The sequence below is a fragment of the Podarcis erhardii genome (assembly GCF_964252035.2).
Source record: "Podarcis erhardii genome assembly, chromosome: 13".
Taxonomy (NCBI): Eukaryota; Metazoa; Chordata; class Lepidosauria; order Squamata; family Lacertidae; genus Podarcis; species Podarcis erhardii.
In genome coordinates this window covers 18,133,799-18,153,109 of record NC_138502.1, presented here as the reverse complement: position 1 = coordinate 18,153,109, position 19,311 = coordinate 18,133,799, and the positions used below count along the sequence as shown (strand labels likewise).

At 46.5% G+C, this 19,311-nt stretch overlaps 1 protein-coding gene across 11 annotated transcripts; it reads right to left on the bottom strand.

Annotated features, from left to right (window-relative positions):
- Positions 1–1,297: 1,297 nt before the first annotated feature.
- On the bottom strand, positions 1,298–19,311 carry DNAAF3 (dynein axonemal assembly factor 3). Of its 11 annotated transcripts, none has more exons than XM_081836905.1 (12): positions 19,011–19,311; positions 14,543–14,626; positions 13,040–13,182; positions 8,923–9,016; positions 8,617–8,774; positions 8,278–8,454; positions 8,020–8,142; positions 6,431–6,553; positions 5,483–5,636; positions 4,021–4,135; positions 2,338–2,412; positions 1,298–1,906 (listed from the first exon to the last, which is right to left on the bottom strand). In XM_081836905.1, exons 1-12 carry the CDS (start codon positions 19,294–19,296, stop codon positions 1,711–1,713), a joined length of 1,728 nt encoding a protein of 575 aa, XP_081693031.1. In that variant the 5' UTR covers positions 19,297–19,311; the 3' UTR covers positions 1,298–1,710. The 11 variants fall into 11 exon arrangements, with proteins under 11 accessions (XP_081693031.1, XP_081693032.1, XP_081693041.1 ...); XM_081836906.1 differs by having other exon boundaries at positions 13,040–13,204; positions 19,011–19,028; XM_081836915.1 differs by lacking the exon at positions 19,011–19,311 and adding an exon at positions 18,874–18,997 and having other exon boundaries at positions 13,040–13,204.

The following is a 19,311-nucleotide window of genomic DNA, read 5'->3' as shown; positions in this document are numbered from 1 at the left end:
AAACACCCAAAACTGCTATGTGGCTGTGCATTGTAGGCGAAGATTGGACGTGGCGGTGGGCAACTTGTCTTCCTGCAAAGCTCATATCCACCAGAGAAGGTCTTCTCACTGGGTAAAAGGTAACGGTAAAGGACTCCTCGATGGTTAAGTCCAGTCAAATTAAACTATGGGGTGCAACACTCATCTCTGCTTCCAGGCTGAGGAAGCCAGCATTTGTTTTCTGGGTTATGTGGCCAGCAAGACTAAACTGCTTCTGGCACAATGGGACACCGTGACGGAAGCCAGAGCGCATGGAAACATCTTCTCACCGAGGAACCCTTAAGAAGCTTCCAGCTTCAAAACCCATCACTATTTACCATGCTGGGTGGAGGACCATACAGTCAGAGGACCACAGGCTCCCACCTAGTACAAAGTGTAGGCAGAAAGAGGAACCAGAGGCACAGTGCTGCTCTCTTCTGGGTGCTGATGAGATCGAGATTGAGAGAATGCTATCTCTCTCTCTTGGTTACAACACTCTCTATTCCTATGCATAAGCTAAAGCGTGCACATATAAATTCTGCCTCCGATGAATAAAAAATAAGTCCCCAAAGTACAACTTTGTCTGCTGTCCTCCATCCTTCACTGTCTGATTGACTGATTCCACAGTCTGATTCCACAGCCAAGTTGCAAAGCAAGTTACAATCTACAGCTGCGATCCTGCACAGATTAACATGAGCCGAGGTCATCAGCACTTCCAGATAAGCACGCCTACCTAAGATCTGCCTACAAACCCTGAATGTGAGATTACAAACTTGTATTTGTTCTTTTTTGCCCTGGCTCCTTTCTTGTTTGCAAAGAAACACCAGCTCTGTCCCCGATGTCCCACCTGCCCACCACCAGTCACTACTTTAAGGATATTTTGTTGCCTTGTTTGTGAATAATTGAATGGGAGAGGACAGAGTTTGCCCCTCCCTCCAGGGGATCTCTGGCACCTTGGACTGGTCCCTATTACAGGATTTTCAGTATCTGGAAGTAGGGTGATCTCTTCAGGACAAATAAAGGTAGCACAAGCAAGCGTCTTCAGTTCCCCACTTGACTCCACAACCAAGCCAGCGACAGTAAAAAAAAATAATAAGGTGCCAGCAGACCAAAGAAACAAACAAAAACCGAGATGCCTGTTTCCCTCAGCCAGGGAAAGTTTCACAGCCTAGGACTGTTATTTCCTGAAGTTTCATCTTTAAACGCCTCTCCCCAGCCTCACAGACCTCAGCAGCGACAAAATACCAAAATTCTGATAAAGAGGACTTGTGCAAGACAACCCTTTTTATTTTTTTTATTTTTTATATCAAAAGTCCCACCAGGACACAGCAATGGGCGGAAATGAACTTTTCTGGTATTGGGGAGTCGCTGGAAACAAAACAGCTCAGCTAAGGAGCAAACGAAAGCAGGGGTCCCCGAAAGCAAGCGCTGAAATGCCACTACACACATGACAACTGGCCCACAAAAAAAACCCCCAAACACTGATGAGCTTCTATATTAGCACTGACTGTGCATGCATAATGCATCGTTTTTACTTCTTGGATTTTCCACAGCAAGGTTAAATGTAAAAAAGAAAAGAAAAGCTTGCATGACTGAGCTGTACCGATTCCACAAGAAACTCCTGTCCGAAATGAAATATTTTTCTTTTTAAAATAATGGTTATAAGGGAAACTGGGGTACAGAGGGGGAACCTCAGGGACCAGGTGCTGTCATCTCGAGTGCAGGGACCTCATTACAGATCTCTCCAGCCTCCTGATGCCCAAGCTGGAACAAGGAGAAGTGTTTCTTGTCTGCTGCTTGGACTGGAACAAATCCTGCCTCAGCCGCTTGTTTGGCTACTTGAGAGGAGAACACAGAGACCTGATCCTTGTGGAGGTCGGGCAGGAAGCTGTGAAAAGAACAAGTGGACAGATGAGTAAGGGGTGTGGGGAACCCAGGGGTCCTGGATCCCATTAAACACCCTGGCTAATGAGCTGCTCTGTTTAATTAGGCCCCACAGCCCTCCCAAGGTGGTTCTGGCCCTTGTCTGTACCAGCCTGGTCCATTCAGAAGGAACCAATGCACCCCACTGGATCACTCCCGGTAATTTATTTTAGTACTCCCAAATCTCCCAATTGGCTAGCATCCCCTATTAACACTCCCTGATGTGCACACAAACTGAAATGAATCTGACACTAGTGAAGCTGTGCTGATGTGAACAGCTAGGGGAAGATACAGTACCAGGAAAAACTGTGACTTCCAACATGCTCTAATGAACAAATGTGCACACATCCATAGCGGGCCAGCTTCCCAAGAGAGGATGCAGAAAATAATACTCACTTTGTCAGCTCAACAATAAGAGTGGCTTTCAGGGCTGCAATCAGATTGACATTTGGTTTTAGGACATGCACCATGCTACAAAAGACAAGCAAGGAGGAAGTGGTGACCGTAGAGATAAGAGACTGAGGACCCACCAACTTTGCTGTCCAGTCTAGTGATGGCAAACTGCCCTCTACACAATTTGGAATTAACTAAGTAATGGTGAGTTTTAACGGCATGTACTTCATTCGACAAAATGTAGGCGATTAGCTTATACCCAGTCTTTTTGCTTAGCCATCATTCTGATTTATTTGCAGGGTGATCATATTACAATGAGCATTCATCTTCATTTGTTTGTGGGGTGTTTATATGTCTTTGCATGAATCATTTGTCCATCCCACGTTTTCCAGTGCATTTCCTTGTCACTTTCCAGACTGCAAGAAGTTCATTTTTAAAAATAAAAAGTGAACTTGTAGTGCTAGGGCAACAGAGCCCTCTGATCCACCTTAAAGGCGCTAACCTCAAGTGCCAATGTGTGCTTGATCCCTTCTGCAAAGCACTGACAGACTGGAGACAGCTCATAGAGACTTCCAGATGGCTGCTATTTTCAGATGGCAAATTCAGGTGGCGCAATTATAATTGATTGGGAGCTCTTGAGGAATAAGCCCACTTCCCCAAAAGACAAGAATTTTTGTGATAAAGAAAGTGACAGGAAAATGCACTGGAGAGAAGGAGAAGAAGAAGGAGGGGGGGGGGAGGAGTTCGGATTTGATATCCCGCTTTATTGCTACCCGAAGGAGTCTCAAAGCGGCTAACAATCTCCTTTCCCTTCATCCCCCACAACAAACACTCTGTGAGGTGAGTGAGGCTGAGAGGCTTCAGAGAAGTGTGACTAGCCCAAGGTCACCCAGCAGCTGCATGTGGAGGAGCGGAGACGCGAACCCGGTTCACCAGATTATGAGTCCACCGCTCTTAACCACTACACCACACTGGCTCTCAGTGTGGGATAACACTTGCTTTGATGCAACGCCACCTAACCTCGCCACAAGCAAATCAGCATAAATGCTCCATAAAGAAGAGGTCAATTGGTAGCGCCCTAAGAGAGTTGGCCTCAATGCAGAAGAAACTCCCCAAACCTGGTTGTGTGGTCTGGTCACTAACTCACAGAAATGAGCGAGTCCCATTAAGGGTAAAGGGCTAATATTAGATACCTTTTGTGTGTGCACCAACAAAGGGTGCGGGCCATAGGTGGCTGGCCTGCTAAATGCTGACCAGGGATGCACAGACCCTCACAAAAATCTTGTTTTGTGTTCTAAAATGGGAAGTACATTTGGGCAAAATGGCACTCCATTTGCTACACAATAGCCAGGCACTATCTTAGATTGCGTCCAATGCTAGTTCTGCTCAATGTACCCCAATTGAAATTAATGGCCACGACTAGCTTAGGTCCATTCATTTCAATGGGTTGGATACAACCCTATGCACTGGACAGGCTTGTATTCAAAGTGAGGGAATTATAAGCTTTGATGATGTCACCAGTCTAGATAGGCCAACATCCTTGCAACTAGATAAATCATGTCCTGCCTCCCAACCCTATTAGCTGCTTCCTACTTCTTGGCAGGGAACCCAAGAGTCCAGACTCTTGCAATATTCTCTTCCCCATGCCTCCAACCCAGCAGTCCCGTGCCCTCAGCCCATTCCTACCTGCAAGAGACGAATATGAGATTGAAGAGTTGTTGGTATTTGCCTTTGTAGTGGAGCTCAGGGAGGCAGTTGAGAGGCAAGAAGCAGACTCTGGCATCTTCCACGGAAGGAGGGCCTGCAGCATAGGAAACACACCGCACAGGGAAGAGAGAAAAAGCCAGGCTGAGAAACAACAAGGCCAATGCAACAGAAGGCAGGGAAAGGAGCAGATATATATTTTGCGGACAGGGAACGTGGCTAGAAACAGAGAAGTTTTTTTCTGCAACTCAGCAGAGAGTATAGAAATAGAGACAAGCGGTCCAGGATATTGGAGGGTAATAGTCTCAAAATGCATTTATTATTTTGATCTATCTAGATCACACTCTCGCTCACACACCCCATCTTCCGTTTTAAAAAAATCAGTGATGTAGAGATATGTAGGCACAAGCACATATGAACTTGCTTTATATAGTCAGGCCACTGGTCCATCTAACTCACAAATGCCTATTCTGATGGGCAGTGGCTCTCCAAAGACTCAGATAAGTCTTCTTAGCTCAGCTATCTGATAGCCTTTCCACCGCAGATGAAAGGGACTGAATCTGGGAGTTTCTATATGCAAAACAAACATTCGGCCGCCTCCTCAGAAAACAAGAAGGGTTGTGAAACTGCATACTGTATGTCTACGGTTTAAAGTGCTGCATGAGGAATTGGAAGGGGAAAGTTCTAATCCCACTGATGTTGACCCTCTTACTCCCAAGTGGCTGCTCAAACTTCTCTTGCTCCAAAGAACTGGCGTAGATGAGGCCTGCTGCTGGAACATCTGGAAAGGATCTCCCTCAACACTTTATGTTGTATTAATCTGTTTGCTCACCCGCTCTTCTCCCCTGGGCCTATTAATCTGATGCTGCAAGACTGCGAGGCTTTTAAGGGTCAGTGAATCCTATAAACATTTTGTAACTAGCCCTGAACTCTTGGGGCGGAGGGAAGATCAAAATCGAGTCAAGCCAACAAGCCATCACTCACTGGCGTATTGCGGAACCCTCTGGCCCAAGAGAGGAATGGAAAAGACCCTTCACAGTCCCTTAAACCGAGAGCAATGCCTGAGCCAGTTTGTATGTCAGATGAAACCATGTTTTGGAGAGACATGCACAGGGCAGGAACAAACCAGCACAAGCCTCAGGCTCACATGCCCCCTCCCCTCTTTTACTTCAGCAGTTTTTAAAGTTTCACTTCCCCCAGAACTCAGATGGCCAAGGCACCCAGGCAAGGGGTTGTGATTTATAATTCTGGTTTAATAAGCCAGGTTAAGAAGCCATGATTCTTTCTCCAGACAACATAACAAGCCAGGATTCTGGGGGGGGAAAAGCTTTCTAAATGTCTGCTCCAAACTATCTGTGCAAGTCTGTGGCCCTTTCCTGCTGATGCACGTCTGACTCAACCAAGGTTTATAGCATGATGGGCAATCAACCTGTTGACTACTCACCACCGTTAACACCCAGCTTGGAATGGTCACCGGCCCCCTGCAAGTTGCCACTAATTCCCTCCTCGTCAGAGGATGCTGCTGGGTCATAGCGGGTGTTATAGCTGAGTTCATACAACAGGGCAGTGACATTGTGCAAGGAGATTTCCTGGGCACTCTGTGGAGAGAAAGAAGAAGACCAGAATCTGTTTTTATTTGAGTCCCTCTTTTCCCGTCTTTGAATTCAAGTCCCTTGAACCTCATTTTATTTTCAGCTTCTCTACATCCTCCTTATGCCATACATGGCCTGCATTTTTTTGGATAGATCAGGGGTTGTCAACCTGGTCCCTACCGCCCACTAGTGGGCGTTTCAGGATTCTAGGTGGGCGGTAGGGGGTTCTACGGCACAAGCTGAATCCTCTTCCCATCGAGCACTGGTGGGCGGTAAGGAAATTTTACCATCAAGAAAGACGCATTAGTGGGCGGTAGGTATAAAAAGGTTGACAACCCCTGGGATAGACAAACAACCTCCCCTCCATGAGCAAGTTCTGGAGAAACATGCTTTGAGCAGTTCCCATTGGCCAGCATTTCTGTCAGTCACAAAGCTACTTCCCCCACTTTCTTGGAACAGTTTTCAGAGCTTTTCAACTTGCTGGATTTTCCGCAGAAAGGGAAAATCCAGGTTAAATAGCACACTAAACAAACATCTAAGCAGATCAACATATATAGTGTTTGTCTACGAAAATGGGGTGGATGAACCTCTTAAGGCATGAGGAAGAGGCAAAAAGGGCAGTACTCAATCGGAAGGCTGCAAAGGAATCCAACAAGGAGCAAAGGCTGAAGGAGGCAGTAGAGAAATCCGTTTTCACTCCAGCTTTCAAAAAGTCATCGTCTTCTTGTTTGTCAACCCTCTTCTCCTTGCAAAACCACAGTTGCTTTTCTGATGCCCGGCAAAAAGGCAGCCACACTCACCTTACTGGGGATGCCATTGGTCGTTTTCAGCAGGCTGGGATCTTCTGCCTCAATCCCAAAAATGATGTAGGGGCCTGTGGCTATGTCTCCCCAATATCCCCGTGCTGGTATTCGTTCCCCTTTCTGAGAGGCAAGAAGTCTGGATCAGTATATATGTCATTTTTGCCCACAGCTGGTAGCCCACCAGTTTAAGAGTCCTGCTGGGGAAAAGCAATTACAAAGATTTCCAGGAAGGGGGGCAGGATTTAAAGGGAAGAATTGGCAGGCAGAAGGGCTAGGCCTCCTTTTCCTATCCACTAATTCTCCTTTGGTTAGCTTTCCCAAACACGGAACTGGTGTTTCGCTCATAAGATGAAGTTCTGTTCTCAGCAGCGTGAGAACCGGTAACTGCAGACAAGAGGTGGAAATTGTTGGGATCCCAAGAATCAACATTTCATCAGAGGATGGCTGCAGACTGCCAAAATTACGGGTGCATTTTCATCCTGCATGACAGTGCTCACAAACTGGATGGGAGAGGAAAAAGGACACAGAATCCAGGAGGACTAAAAACATGTATTTTGTATTAGTCCTAGAAGGAAAGAGCAGTCTAAAAACTGACCTACTCCCTTAGTAGGACTGCACCTGCTGAAACTAGAACCTGCATCCCAAGACCTACCTGCAAAAGCAGATTAAAATAATCAAATCATTTCAAGAAATCCTGAATGGGTAGTTGCAGATTAGACACACACCTCTCTGCTTCTCATGCTATTGCAAAAGGATGACAGAAGCTACAGTGTGGCTCCCCCATGCTGTTGAGGAAACAGGAGGCAGTGAAGTGCAGTGCAGTGGTTAGCGTGTTGGAAGGGTATAAAAAGTAAAGGTAAAGGGACCCCTGACCATTAGGTCCAGTTGTGGCCGAATTTAGGGTTGCGGCACTCATCTCGCTTTATTGGCTGAGGGAGCCGGAGTACAGCTTCCGGGTCATGTGGCCAGCATGACTAAGCTGCTTCTGGCGAACCAGAGCAGAGCACGGAAACGCCATTTACCTTCCTACTGCTGTGGTACCTATTTATCTACTTGCACTTTGACGTGCTTTCAAACTGCTAGGTTGGCAGGGGCAGGGACCGAGCAACGGGAGCTCACCCCATTGCGGGGATTCGAACCGCCGACCTTCTCATCGGCAAGCCCTAGGCTCTGTGGTTTAACCCACAGCGCCACCCGTGTCCCTTGGACAGGGTATACTTGGGTTCAAATCACTGCCTAGCCATCAAACTTGCTTTGCAATTCTGAGATAGTCATTCTTTCTCATTCCAATCTATCTCACAGGGTTGCTGTGAAAATAAAGGGGGAAAGGGAATCATCCTGTACCGACTTGAGCTCCTTAAAAGAAGAGTGGAATTATTAAAAGTGGTAATAAAAGTGGGGCACAAAAGGGGTGGTAACCCTGTCTAAGACTAGGCTTATATTCTCCCGTCACCCCACAAAAATAGGCCCAAGTGTAGCCAGTGTGCTGGACTCTTAACTCGCATAAGCTTCAGCTAATTTAGTCAGGGATGACAGGATAGTCCTCCAAGTTCCTGGCCTAATCTCAAGAAAGTGAGGTGGCTCACATGTCTGAGGAGGCGGCCAGATGCCAAGGTCTTGTTGGGGATGTCGTAGGGGGCTTCCCGCATTTCAAAGGCCATGCCTGTGTCCCGCCACCGGTAAAACTCACGGAAGTTTATCACATTGGCCTAGGAGGGGAAAGAAATGCCACAACTGTAGAAAGGCGGTAACTCCCCAGAGCCCGTCTCTGTAGCCCAGCAGCCCCAAGCTGAGCCAGAGGGATTTGCATGCCCAACACGACGGCCTTCGATTCAGTTACGCACCCCATGTTCATGCAGCTTCATATTGAGGTCCCAGTCGCACACTCCGCGGCGAGAGTCATAGCGGGCCCCCAGGTACTGCCGGAGTCGCAGATCCCAGAGCTGCTTGATCTGGAAAGTCTGCGGGTCGGGATTCCGCCAGAACTTGAAGATGGCCTCCAACTGGTCCCTCTCCTTGAACTGTCAAGCAAGGAGGAAAAGCGAGTGAATAACTGGAGCAGTAATTCCAGGATCCTCTGGAATAGCAGCTAACAATAACTGGAGTCCTGCCGAGCCCATCATGGCAATGACAGCACATCAATCATGGCTCCATCGCTCCTGCTGAATTAACTTGCATTTTACCTTGAGGGCAGACAAGTCAAGGAGGGGCAGATGAGCTTGCTGGAAATCAGGGTTTGTGACATAGCGGATGAAAAGGTTTGCCTTCTCCTGCAGATAAGCAGCTGTTTGGCCTCGGAGCAGTGTGTTCCCCATCAGCTCCAAGAAGGTCTCACTTTTCTCTTGGTTGGTGGGAGGGAAAAAGAGACAGGGCTTGTTACCATTCAGAAGGGCTTCAGCCTCCTGGAGACCCCAGTAAACAAGGGGCCAGAAGTCCTGGGAACCCAGGGAAGGAATGGAGATGGTGAGGGAGCATTCATCTGCCTTTACCTTGCAGCCCCATCTTCTCCAGAGGCTCCACAGCCAGACTCAGAAACAGCAGCTGCCGACCCAGGGCTTCCAGATTGTTCTCCAGCACGTAGAACTGAGCAAAGGAGACAAACAGTGAGGAGGGCAGGCTTTAGTTTAAACAGCTCTCCTCAAGATCACAGCCATACTAGACATCTAAAACATGTAACGTCCCCCCCAAAGAATCCTGGGAACCGTAGTTGGCCCCTCACGGAGCTACAATTCCCAGTACCCTTAACAATCTGAAGTTCCATAGGTGTCCTGTGAAAATGAATCTTAAGGTGCTGTCATAAATTATGAGTCGGACTACTGGACTATCTAGCCTAGTATTCTCTGACTAGCAGCCAATCTCCAGAGTCTCAAGTCAAACTCCATCTTTTCTGTCCCTACCACCTTCTGCCTGCAATGCATGTGCCCTGCTACCCGATTTTGGCAGGGGTGGGACAGGCTAGGACACTTCCTGCAAGAAATCCTAACTATCAGAGCTGCACAGAAGACAAGGAGGTGCCCTGTCTTGAATATGCTTTTCATCATTCAAGTTCTACCGTTTCCTCCATTTTCTTTCAACCCTTAAGGCTTTGTCTAATATTCCAAATGTGAGTGAAAACTTACTGAGTCAGGAAAGCCTATCCACATCAAACCCAACAGTAACAGCAGGGCAATTTATTGGAGCCAACTAGAGCCGCCCAAAATGTCACAATGAAAATGAGGGCGCTTTCAAGTTCAAAATAACTCTCTGTCTGGCTAGCTAACCAAAACACCCTCAAGAAACAAGAAGTTTGTTTCCAGTCCTTCCTAGGCATTAGTGTATATACAGTATACATGTAATGTTACTCCTGCCAGTCCTCCAGTCTTCTGTTTGGCAGATGGATGATTACAGTCCAGAATGGCTGGTTAAGATTTAAATCAATGGGGACCAATGACCAGAAGGTGGTCTCTTGATAGGTGGGGAATCTCTCTGTGGTTTGTCATGAGATACCTATCAGGGCTGGAGGGTAAGGGCAGGTATGTGTGAGAAATAGAAAATGTCAGCAAACAGAACAGCAAGAGATAGCTGGGAGCTGACTGAAGAAACTTTGGAGTGCAACTTCATTCTTAAGGGATGAGATGCAGGAAAGCAGATCTGCTCCCCTGCGGGTCACTGATTGTTCTGCCCGCATATTTGTAACTAAAGGAAATTACACAAAGGTATTATAGATCTCCAGCATGCTCTCATCCCAAGAAAATGGCAGCACTGTCCCTGGAAGCATATTGGAATCGTCTAACACGGATAAATAGTAAGGTGTCCTGGTTCAGACTCTCCAGCTCTAACTCAATATAGTGGTACCTCGGGTTAAGTACTTAAATTTGTTCCGGAGGTCTGTTCTTAGCCTGAAACTGTTCTTAACCTGAAGGACCACTTTAGCTAATGGGGCCTCCTGCTGCCGCCACATCACCAGAGCACGATTTCTGTTCTCTTTTTTGGGGGAAATAATTTTTATTAGTTTACAACAAAAACAAAAACACATACTAATTTCACATCCAATCTTTCACAAATTGTTTCTTTTCTGGACTTCCTTCAGCTTTTCCGTAAATCATCCATAGTCATTATTTAAGTTACGCATTCCTTAGGTTTGTATTGTCATTGTTTATACCCTTCTTTCCTATTCCCTTTAAACAATACTTCTCAATTTTTCATAGTGCTTCTTTAAATCCCTTTAGCGTTATCTGTCCCTAACTTATACTTTCCAGATATTCAACAAATTTCCCCCAGTCCTCGATGAACTTTTGGTCTCTTAAATATCTAATCTTCCCTGTCAAGTTATCGAGCTCAGCATAGTCTAACAGCTTCATTCTCCATTCTTCCACCGTCGGTATTTCCTGTTGCACGATTTCTGTTCTCATCCTGAAGCAAAGTTCTTAACCCGAGGTAATATTTCTGGGTTAGCAGAGTCTGTAACCGGAAGCGTATGTAACCTGAAGTGTATGTAACCCGAGGTACCACTGTACAGTACGTTATTCTCTCAGTAGATCTTCTCTATCCCAGGAGGCTCAACTTCCTGAATTTCCCACATCCTAGCTTGAAATGAATTGGCTCACCTTGCAAAGATTCTAGGAGTTCTTCCATCTCCCTAGCCTGCACCTCCTGGCTATCCCAAGGAACCCAAGAGTGCCAGAAAAGCTCCTAGAAATTCTGAGCCCCAAACTGAAAATTTAATACCCCCCTCCACTTTCTTTCCTGGCCCTACTCCCATTCCTTCCTCTCTCCTTGATGACAAAAAAAGTCCTCTTGTTATGAAGTGACACTCCAAAATGCTGGCTGTGAGACACATTGCCGCTGATTCATCTCCTCGTGATGAAGGAAGGTCGCAAGGGGAACGTGCTGGTGAATGTTGTCTGGTAGGAGTTGCTACAGGGGAAGGGGCTGAATTGATGCTGTTTCTGTTAATTGTCATCCCCCCCCCACCTCCATGCTCTTCCTGAACTTCACACCTCCCTCACACGTGTCAGTCCATGGCCTTCATGGGACATCTGAGCTGACCATGCTGAGCTGAGGGGCTCTCGTTGATGGGCAGCTGCCAACGCGTCCCTGCCAGGCTCCTCACATTGACAGGAATGAATTAATGTTGCCACACGTTTCTGGGAAAGGGGGCAGAGCGCCAGCATCACTTCATCACATGGGCAGCCTGAGTCACCGTTGGAAAGGGAACCCAAGGGTGCCAGCTCCTCCGACCCTGCTCAACAGAGAAACCTCTCCTTCCGCATAGCGAAGAAAGCAAAAAGGATGGGAACTTCTTCCCAGGCCTTTTGCTTCGTTGCAGTGTCTGAGATTGGGCTCTTTAGGGAGGCAGTTGCTGGAAGAGAGACAAGGTCCTTCCCAACAGAGATGACTCTGCCCTTCCAGGGTCAACATCAAGCATGGAGGAACAACAACAACAACAACAACAACAACAACAACAAATAGCCCGCCCACTCTGGGCGGCTCCCAACAGAATATTAAAAGCACAATAAAACATCAAACATGAAAAACCTCCTTAAACAGGGCTGCCTTCAGATGTCTTCTAAAAGTCAGGTAGTTGTTTAGTTCCTTGACATCTGATGGGAAGGCCCTCTGCCTGATTCCCTGTAACCTGACTTCTCACAAGGAGGGAAGAGCCAGAAGGCCCTCGGAGCTGGACCTCAGTGTCTCGGCACTCAGTCCTAGAAACACTCTGTTTGGCAGTGTAATATTCTGTGGGCGGAGCCAGCAGCAATGGATGAGAGGTGCCCTCTCCCCCAAGCTGAATCCAACCCTGGTGGTCCTGCCAGTTTTGAAATCCATTTACCCCCCCCAAAAAAAGGTACATTTATTTATTACCCTTGATAAGTTGCCTTTCCTCCATCACAGAAACCAAGGCACAATACGCACAAGCTTCCCTGTTAGTCTCCCTGCACAGACACCAACCAGAACCTAGGCCTGCATAGCTTCAGCAAGGTTGCTGCTGTATCCTTTTGTATTGCATCTCTTAGTTTGGAAGTTATATTATTATAAAAATCTAAATCACCTTGAGAAATTTGGCAGATAGGTGGTACAGTGGTACCTTGGTTTACGAACTTAATCCGTTCCTGAAGTCTGTTCTTAAACCGAAGCATTCTTAAACCAAGACGTGCTTTCCCATAGCAGCGGGGGACTCAATTTACAAATGGAAGACACTCAACAGGAAGTGAAACATGTTCTGCTTCCAGGGCAAAGTTCACAAACCAAAACACCTACTTCCAGGTTTGAGGCGTTCTTAATCCAAGTTGTTCATAAACTAAGCTGTTCTTAAACCAAGGTACCACTGTATATAAATGTAGCAAATAGATACAGACATCGGATTCTGCATTTGTAGTGATGCTGCTCAAGCAGGAAATGCAGACAAGCCTCTTTTCCCACCCGACTCACAGCCTTTGGAATCTGCCCCATTCTGCTGACCTGTTATTAAACAAGCATAGATAATGAGAATTTAATTTTAAGGTTTTAAGTAAGATCTATCTAGGCAAGAGACACGCAAAGCTTGGCTAAGAACAGGGAAGGGCTGCCCAGTTAACAGCAGCTCAAGACAACATGGAAATCTGTGGCAGGAGGCAAGTTACACACATTGATTTTCCGCCGTGGCCACCGGTGCGCCTGACTCATTGTCTTGAGGATATGACGGCCGTCTACTGATCCCACTAGCAGGATGTTCAGTTCGGGAATACCATCCTGGGACAGCTGCAGATGTTCCATAGAGGCCTCCAGACCTGTTGGGAAAGTGAAATGGCTCTACATGTTGCACAGCCATGGTAAATCCTATTTCCCTACTAGAAATATTTTGTTTAAAAGTGCAAAATAAACGTGCAGAATTTATTAGTGTTCCCCAGAACCCAGCACTGAAGTCTTGTTTCTACAAACTTTGGAATTTGCCGCAAGGAACATAGAGATGGCTGATGGGAAGGAAAACAGCTAGAAAGCTCTGCAGTTCAATAGGAGAGCTATTTCTGTGGGTTGACATCTTTACAATCAGCCAATGCAGAGTCCATTTATATATACGTTTATTTCTACCCAATTCTATGAAGGGCTTTCAGACGTCGGACCATATCCTAGTATATTGTTGATATGCCCAAAGTTTAATTGAAAGGGACCGTGGGAAACAATCCTGTTGGGAAATCAGGATATGAAGATAACGATGGGCTTTTTGGTTGTTAGGCAAGCTCTGCTCCCCCCCCCCCCCAGCCTTCATTGCCCCTTTGATAAGTGACATGGTTCTGAATGCTTCAGGGACGCTGTTTGTTTTTCCATTTTTAAAGGACTTCCTACACTAAACCTCTGCTGATAAGAAACAAAGCTCTGTGGGTTCATGACTGATGCAAGGGCCAACCAACCAGAGCTGCGCAAATTCAGCTTCAGCTGCAAAAAAGAAAAATGGCTTTTCCCTGAACTTGATCCAGTGAACAAGATGTGTGTCTGAAATGTGGCAATTGCACTTCTCAGAGCAGGCTCATCACTAGAATTATGCGTGTCTGAAGGCACCCGAAGCAGAAGAACAAAGCTGCAAGCTATGAGGAGAGACCCTAGAAAAGCACAGAATGTCCAGCTAGAGTATTTTTGTCTGCCTGAACGTTTTCAAATGTAGCTTTACATCCAGAAATCGAGAAACTCAGCTTTTTAAAAAGTTCAGATAGAAGCTGCCATTCTCAGGAGCTCAGATTCTGCACCAAATTACAACAGAATCACAGAAGGAACACCGTGGATATATTTCAGCACTGGCTGAAAGTTTTCTGTTTAAACCAAATCTCCCCAGCAGGGAAATAATATGCCTTTTGGGTAGCTGCACAGAGGTGCTGTAGAAAGCCCCCAAGCAGCCGGAAAGGTATCACTGGATTGAGAGATGCTTCTACTCTCAGAAGGCACCTGTGTCTCAGTATTGAGCCTACAACAAAACAGGGTGCATTTGATCAGCTGAAGCAGTTTCAAACTCCTCACGCAACCTGTGAAACGAGAAGATCCTATTTCACAACAAAGCAGGCAAACTAAAAATAAAAATAATGATGTTGCTTAAAAAACAAAAAAGCAGGCAAGCAAAGTTGCAGGGGTTATATTTGTGGAAGAAGTGGTACCTACATGTGGCCTGTAGGTCAAGTGCTGGAGAAAAGCCCCACCAAGCTGTGGTGCCAAAACCATTGCCGCTTCCTGCTGCTGTCATGGCTGCATAGAAAGCACAAGGAAGACATAGTAAGACACACATACACACACACACTATTTAAGACCATCAGGATTCAGGGGGATCCCACCAGGCCTCGCTTACTCTCTCTGCGGCTATCTCACTTTCTTTCTCAAATCCTCGTACATACTTTGGCCTCCACACCCCTTCTCTTCACATATCACTGCTGCAGTTTAATTTGGAGTGATAAAGATGCTAAAGTGTGGCAGGCTAAGAGGCTAATGGACCAGGAAGTCCCTTGGATCAAATCTTGCCTTTGCCACGGCATCAACAAAATGGCATTAGGCCAGCCCCAACGCCTCCATTAATAATACTGGCCTACTTTAAGATTACGTTATGGATTACAAGAAGTATGTGCAGCACTTTGAACAATCAAAGCACTATATTGTTACCTATGCTGCCTTACAGGGCAAAATGCTAATGTCATCAAACATTAAAATAGATATCTCATACATTCTTCTGCCCCTGCAAAATAGCCTGACCTGATCAAGGGATGACCTTTGGAATTTTATTTCTGTCTCTTAACACCTTGGGGCCATGAAAAATGTTCCAAAATGAGCGCTAAGCCTACTTTCAAAAGGCTCCCCTCTATTCCTCACCTGCTTGCCCCCCTACATTTCACAGGACTGAGCCATGTGCTCCCAAATCTAAGCAATTCACTCCAGATGATGCATTACATACAAGAGCAGGGGGTACAGACCCGTCCCTTAAGGCTACTTGGTGAGGAGCAGGGAAAGGGTAGGAAGGAATCTGCATCAAATGGAGAAGGAACTGCACCAGGAAGCATCAAGATTAGCAGGAGGGACCGGCCTGTGGTGCTGTGGAGCATTATGCCACTCAAGTAGGGCTCAGGATACTCCATGATCTGGAAGAAGGTATCAAACTCGATATGCCAGGTCCAATCCCCATCATGACTTCTGGTAAAGAAGGGATTATCCTTTCACTTTCTAATAAATAATAATAATAATAATAATAATAATAATAATAATAATAATTTTTATTTATATCCCGCCCTCCGCAGCCGAAGCCGGGCTCAGGGTGGCTAACAACACTAAAACAGTGCAACATTATAAAAACATTATAAAAATTAATTAAAATCAAAATTGATGGCAACCATAAACTAAAGTTTTGTAAAGATTGCCAAAGGAGGGAGTCAGGCTGCGCCCTGAACAAAGGCCTGGTGGAACAGCTCTGTCTTGCAGGCCCTGCGGAAAGATGTCAAGTCCTTCTTTATTTGGTTCATTCCAGCAAATAAGGAGGCGGCTTAGCTAACTAAATAGGCACAATCATGGTCCAAACTTAACTCTGGCTTCCAGCATGGCATCTGGTACGTTTTATGTCCTTCTGATCTCTGCCTTTTTGTGTTTTAACCTTTGATTTTATGTACAAGAAGTTGAGAAGATTTTTCTCGATTTAGTATTTCAGAAATTTATGTATAGATAAAAGTTAAACAAAAAACACATTGATTCCCACACTCTCAGCTTTTGTGTTTCAAATAATGCAAGCTTCAAGGGCTAAGCTAAGGCAAGGATGGATTACAATCGCCAAGGATCACAGGCTTCACACATGTCTGGTAAGACTCTTAATTTTTATTTAAACACCACAACTTTCTGTTCTGCATCACAAACTGTTCTTTAAACTAAGAAGCAAGTACTATTGCAGTGAGGCCATAACTGTTCAAAGATGGATGTGGAGAAGAAGCCCACGGGGCACACATGATTGTGCTGTACTGCCTTTAAAAAGTCCTGAAAGGCCCCAAATGGCCAATGAAGGGGCATATTCATAGGTCAACTCTCATTTGCAAAGCTCCTACTGAGTGATCATGCATATATTCCACAAGCCCCATTCCTGCTCCCACTATATGACTGCACTAATTTGGACTTGAAGCAAGTTCACTTAACTCAGCATGAATGTCAACAGCTCAAAAAAGCCAGCCTGCTGTTGGCTTTATTAGGTACAAACAAGGTTTGCCTATAACAACCTAATAAACACAACTAAATTATTTATTCAGCTGAATAACTGAATAACTTTTGCATGGTTTAACCTGTTCAAGATGATCTTACAGAATTCAGCTCTCTCTTGGAAGAATCTTTATTTGGGATATGTATTTTTTTAAAAAAAAAAAAAACAACCCACAGGGAATGAGCTATTGCAATTAAAAAACCACACATAAATTGATTGATAGATATTTCTCCAGAGTATAAGAAAAAGAGACGAATCCCTGCCTACATTCCTCTCTCCTCTACTGCTGTTACTAAATAGGTATTCAGTACCGATGTGAGACTAGGTGGGGAACCATAGCTCAGTGGGAGGGTTCTGAGCTTTGCATGCAAAAGGTACCAGGTTCAATCCCCAGCATCTCTAGGTAGAGCTGGGGGAAACTTCTGCCTAAAACCCTAGAGGTCCAGTTGCAAATCACTGCAGACTAGATGGACCAATGGTCTCACTTTAAATTCCTAGATGACCAATGCCTCTCTTCCAGCCTTCCCCAACCTGGTGGACTTCAGATGTTTTGGACTACAATTCCACACCTGAAAGGTCTCGGGTTGGGGAAGGCAGCTCCATCCATTCTCCAGCAAATCTATTTTGTAGGTGTGGGAGGACAGAACGGATATGAGATCTGTAACAGGATCCCTCAAATTTTATTATTACAAGAAGAAAAGTTGCCGGGTGGGGTGTAGCTCAAATTCTCTTGTTGCACTGCCCTTGTGCAACTTCCCCAGGATAAATAAATCTATGCCATCCCTGCTCCCACACTGCTCAGTGGTAAGAGCACACAGAAGACCCTGTGTTCAAACTTTAGCCTCTTCAGTTAAAATCCACAGTCTGGCAGCAGGGGGGCTTGCATATTTCTGCCTTAAACATTTGGTGGCCTGCTGCCCACCTAGGATTAACCATACTGGGCTAGACGGGCACCTTTGGCTATCTTCAATCCTATAACCACTTCCCTGGGAGTAAGCCCCCTTGCATTAAACAGGGCATACTCCTTAGTAGACATGTATAGGGATTGTGATGCGACTAGAATACAGTCTCCTCCGTCCCTATAAGCCACACCAGAGTCGGGGGGGTGGGAATTACAGAAACAATAAAGGAGTCTGGAGTGTGCAGGAGGATGCCATCCCAATGTTTACAGCTGGGGGGGGGGACACCTGCAGCTCTCCTGCTGTTTTGTTGGACCCCCGACTCCCATCAGCCTCGGCCAGCGAGACCAAAGGTTAGAGACGATGGGAGTCCAACAACATTTCAATTTTGGGGCGCACAGGTTTCCCCTTATCCTTTTCCGTATAGGGATGCATCCAGTAACTCTTTGGCAGCAATAGTCATCGTGAGCTTAATTTCCAACTTACTTCACACGCATCTTAAAAGCAGAGACATTACCTTGCCAAGAAAGGTCCATATAGTTAAAGCTATGGTTTCCCCAGTAGTGATGTATGGAAGTGAGAGCTGGACCATAAAGGCGGCTAATTGCTGAAGAACTGATGCTTTTGAATTACAGTGGTACCTCAGGTTAAGTAATTAATTCGTTCCGGAGGTGTGTTCTTAACCTGAAACTGTTCTTAACCTGCAGCACCACTTTAGCTAATGGGGCCTCCTGCTGCCGCCGCGCCGCCGGAGCCCGAATTCTGTTCTTATTCTGAAGCAAAGTTCTTAACCTGAAGCACTATTTCTGGGTTAGCGGAGTGTGTAACCTGAAGCGTATGTAACCTGAGGTACCACTGTATGGTGCTGGAGGAGACTCTTGAGAGTCCCATGGACTGCAAGAAGATCAAACGCATCCATTCTGAAGGAAATCAGCCCTGAGTGATCACTGGAAAGGCAGATCCTGAAGCTGAGGCTCCAATACTTTGGCCACCTCATGAGAAGAGAAGACTCCCTGGAAAAGACCCTGATGTTGGGAAAGATGGAGGGCACAAAGAGAAGGGGACGACAGAGGACGAGATGGTTGGACAGTGTTCTCGAAGCTACCAGCATGAGTCTGACCAAACTGCGGGAGGCAGTGGAAGACAGGAGTGCCTGGCGTGCTCTGGTCCATGGGGTCCCGAAGAGTCGGACATGACTAAACAACAACAACAACACTTCACACGCAAATCCTCCTCCGCCACCGCTGGGCTTGTAGCTAAACCTCGCTCAGCCCTCGCAACCTCGCTTCCCGCAAACGCAACACAAACACACCCAGCGTAGCCCGATTCCCTTCGGTTCCAAAAAGATAAATTCAACCCTCTTCCCGCACATTTTTAAACTTCCCTTCCCAAAAACGGAGCCGCCGCCGCCGCCGCCCCGCTTGGTCTCAGCCTTCCTCCCAGCCACCCCGCTCTAGAAATGCCTCCCTCTTTCCTTCGCAGCCCCGGGGAAACTACCCCGCTTTACCTGCCCTCGAGAGATCCCGCCCCCACTCCTCGCGTTGCCGTGACGGACAAGGCCCCCGTTCAATCGGTCGTGCTGCGGCCCGGCTGGCAGCCAATGAGTGCGCGAGGGAGGGGAGGTGGCGGAAGAGACCCCGGGGTGGCCGGAGACGCTGTCTCCGTGGCAACGGGGCCTGCAGCGACGCGGGCAAAATGCCAGGCCTGCATTTTCCTGGGTTTGAGTGGACTATCCTGCCCTGGTCGGACTCTGCGCCTTTAACGTTATTACCCACTTGATGTTCCTGAGTCATTATGGTTCCTGGCTT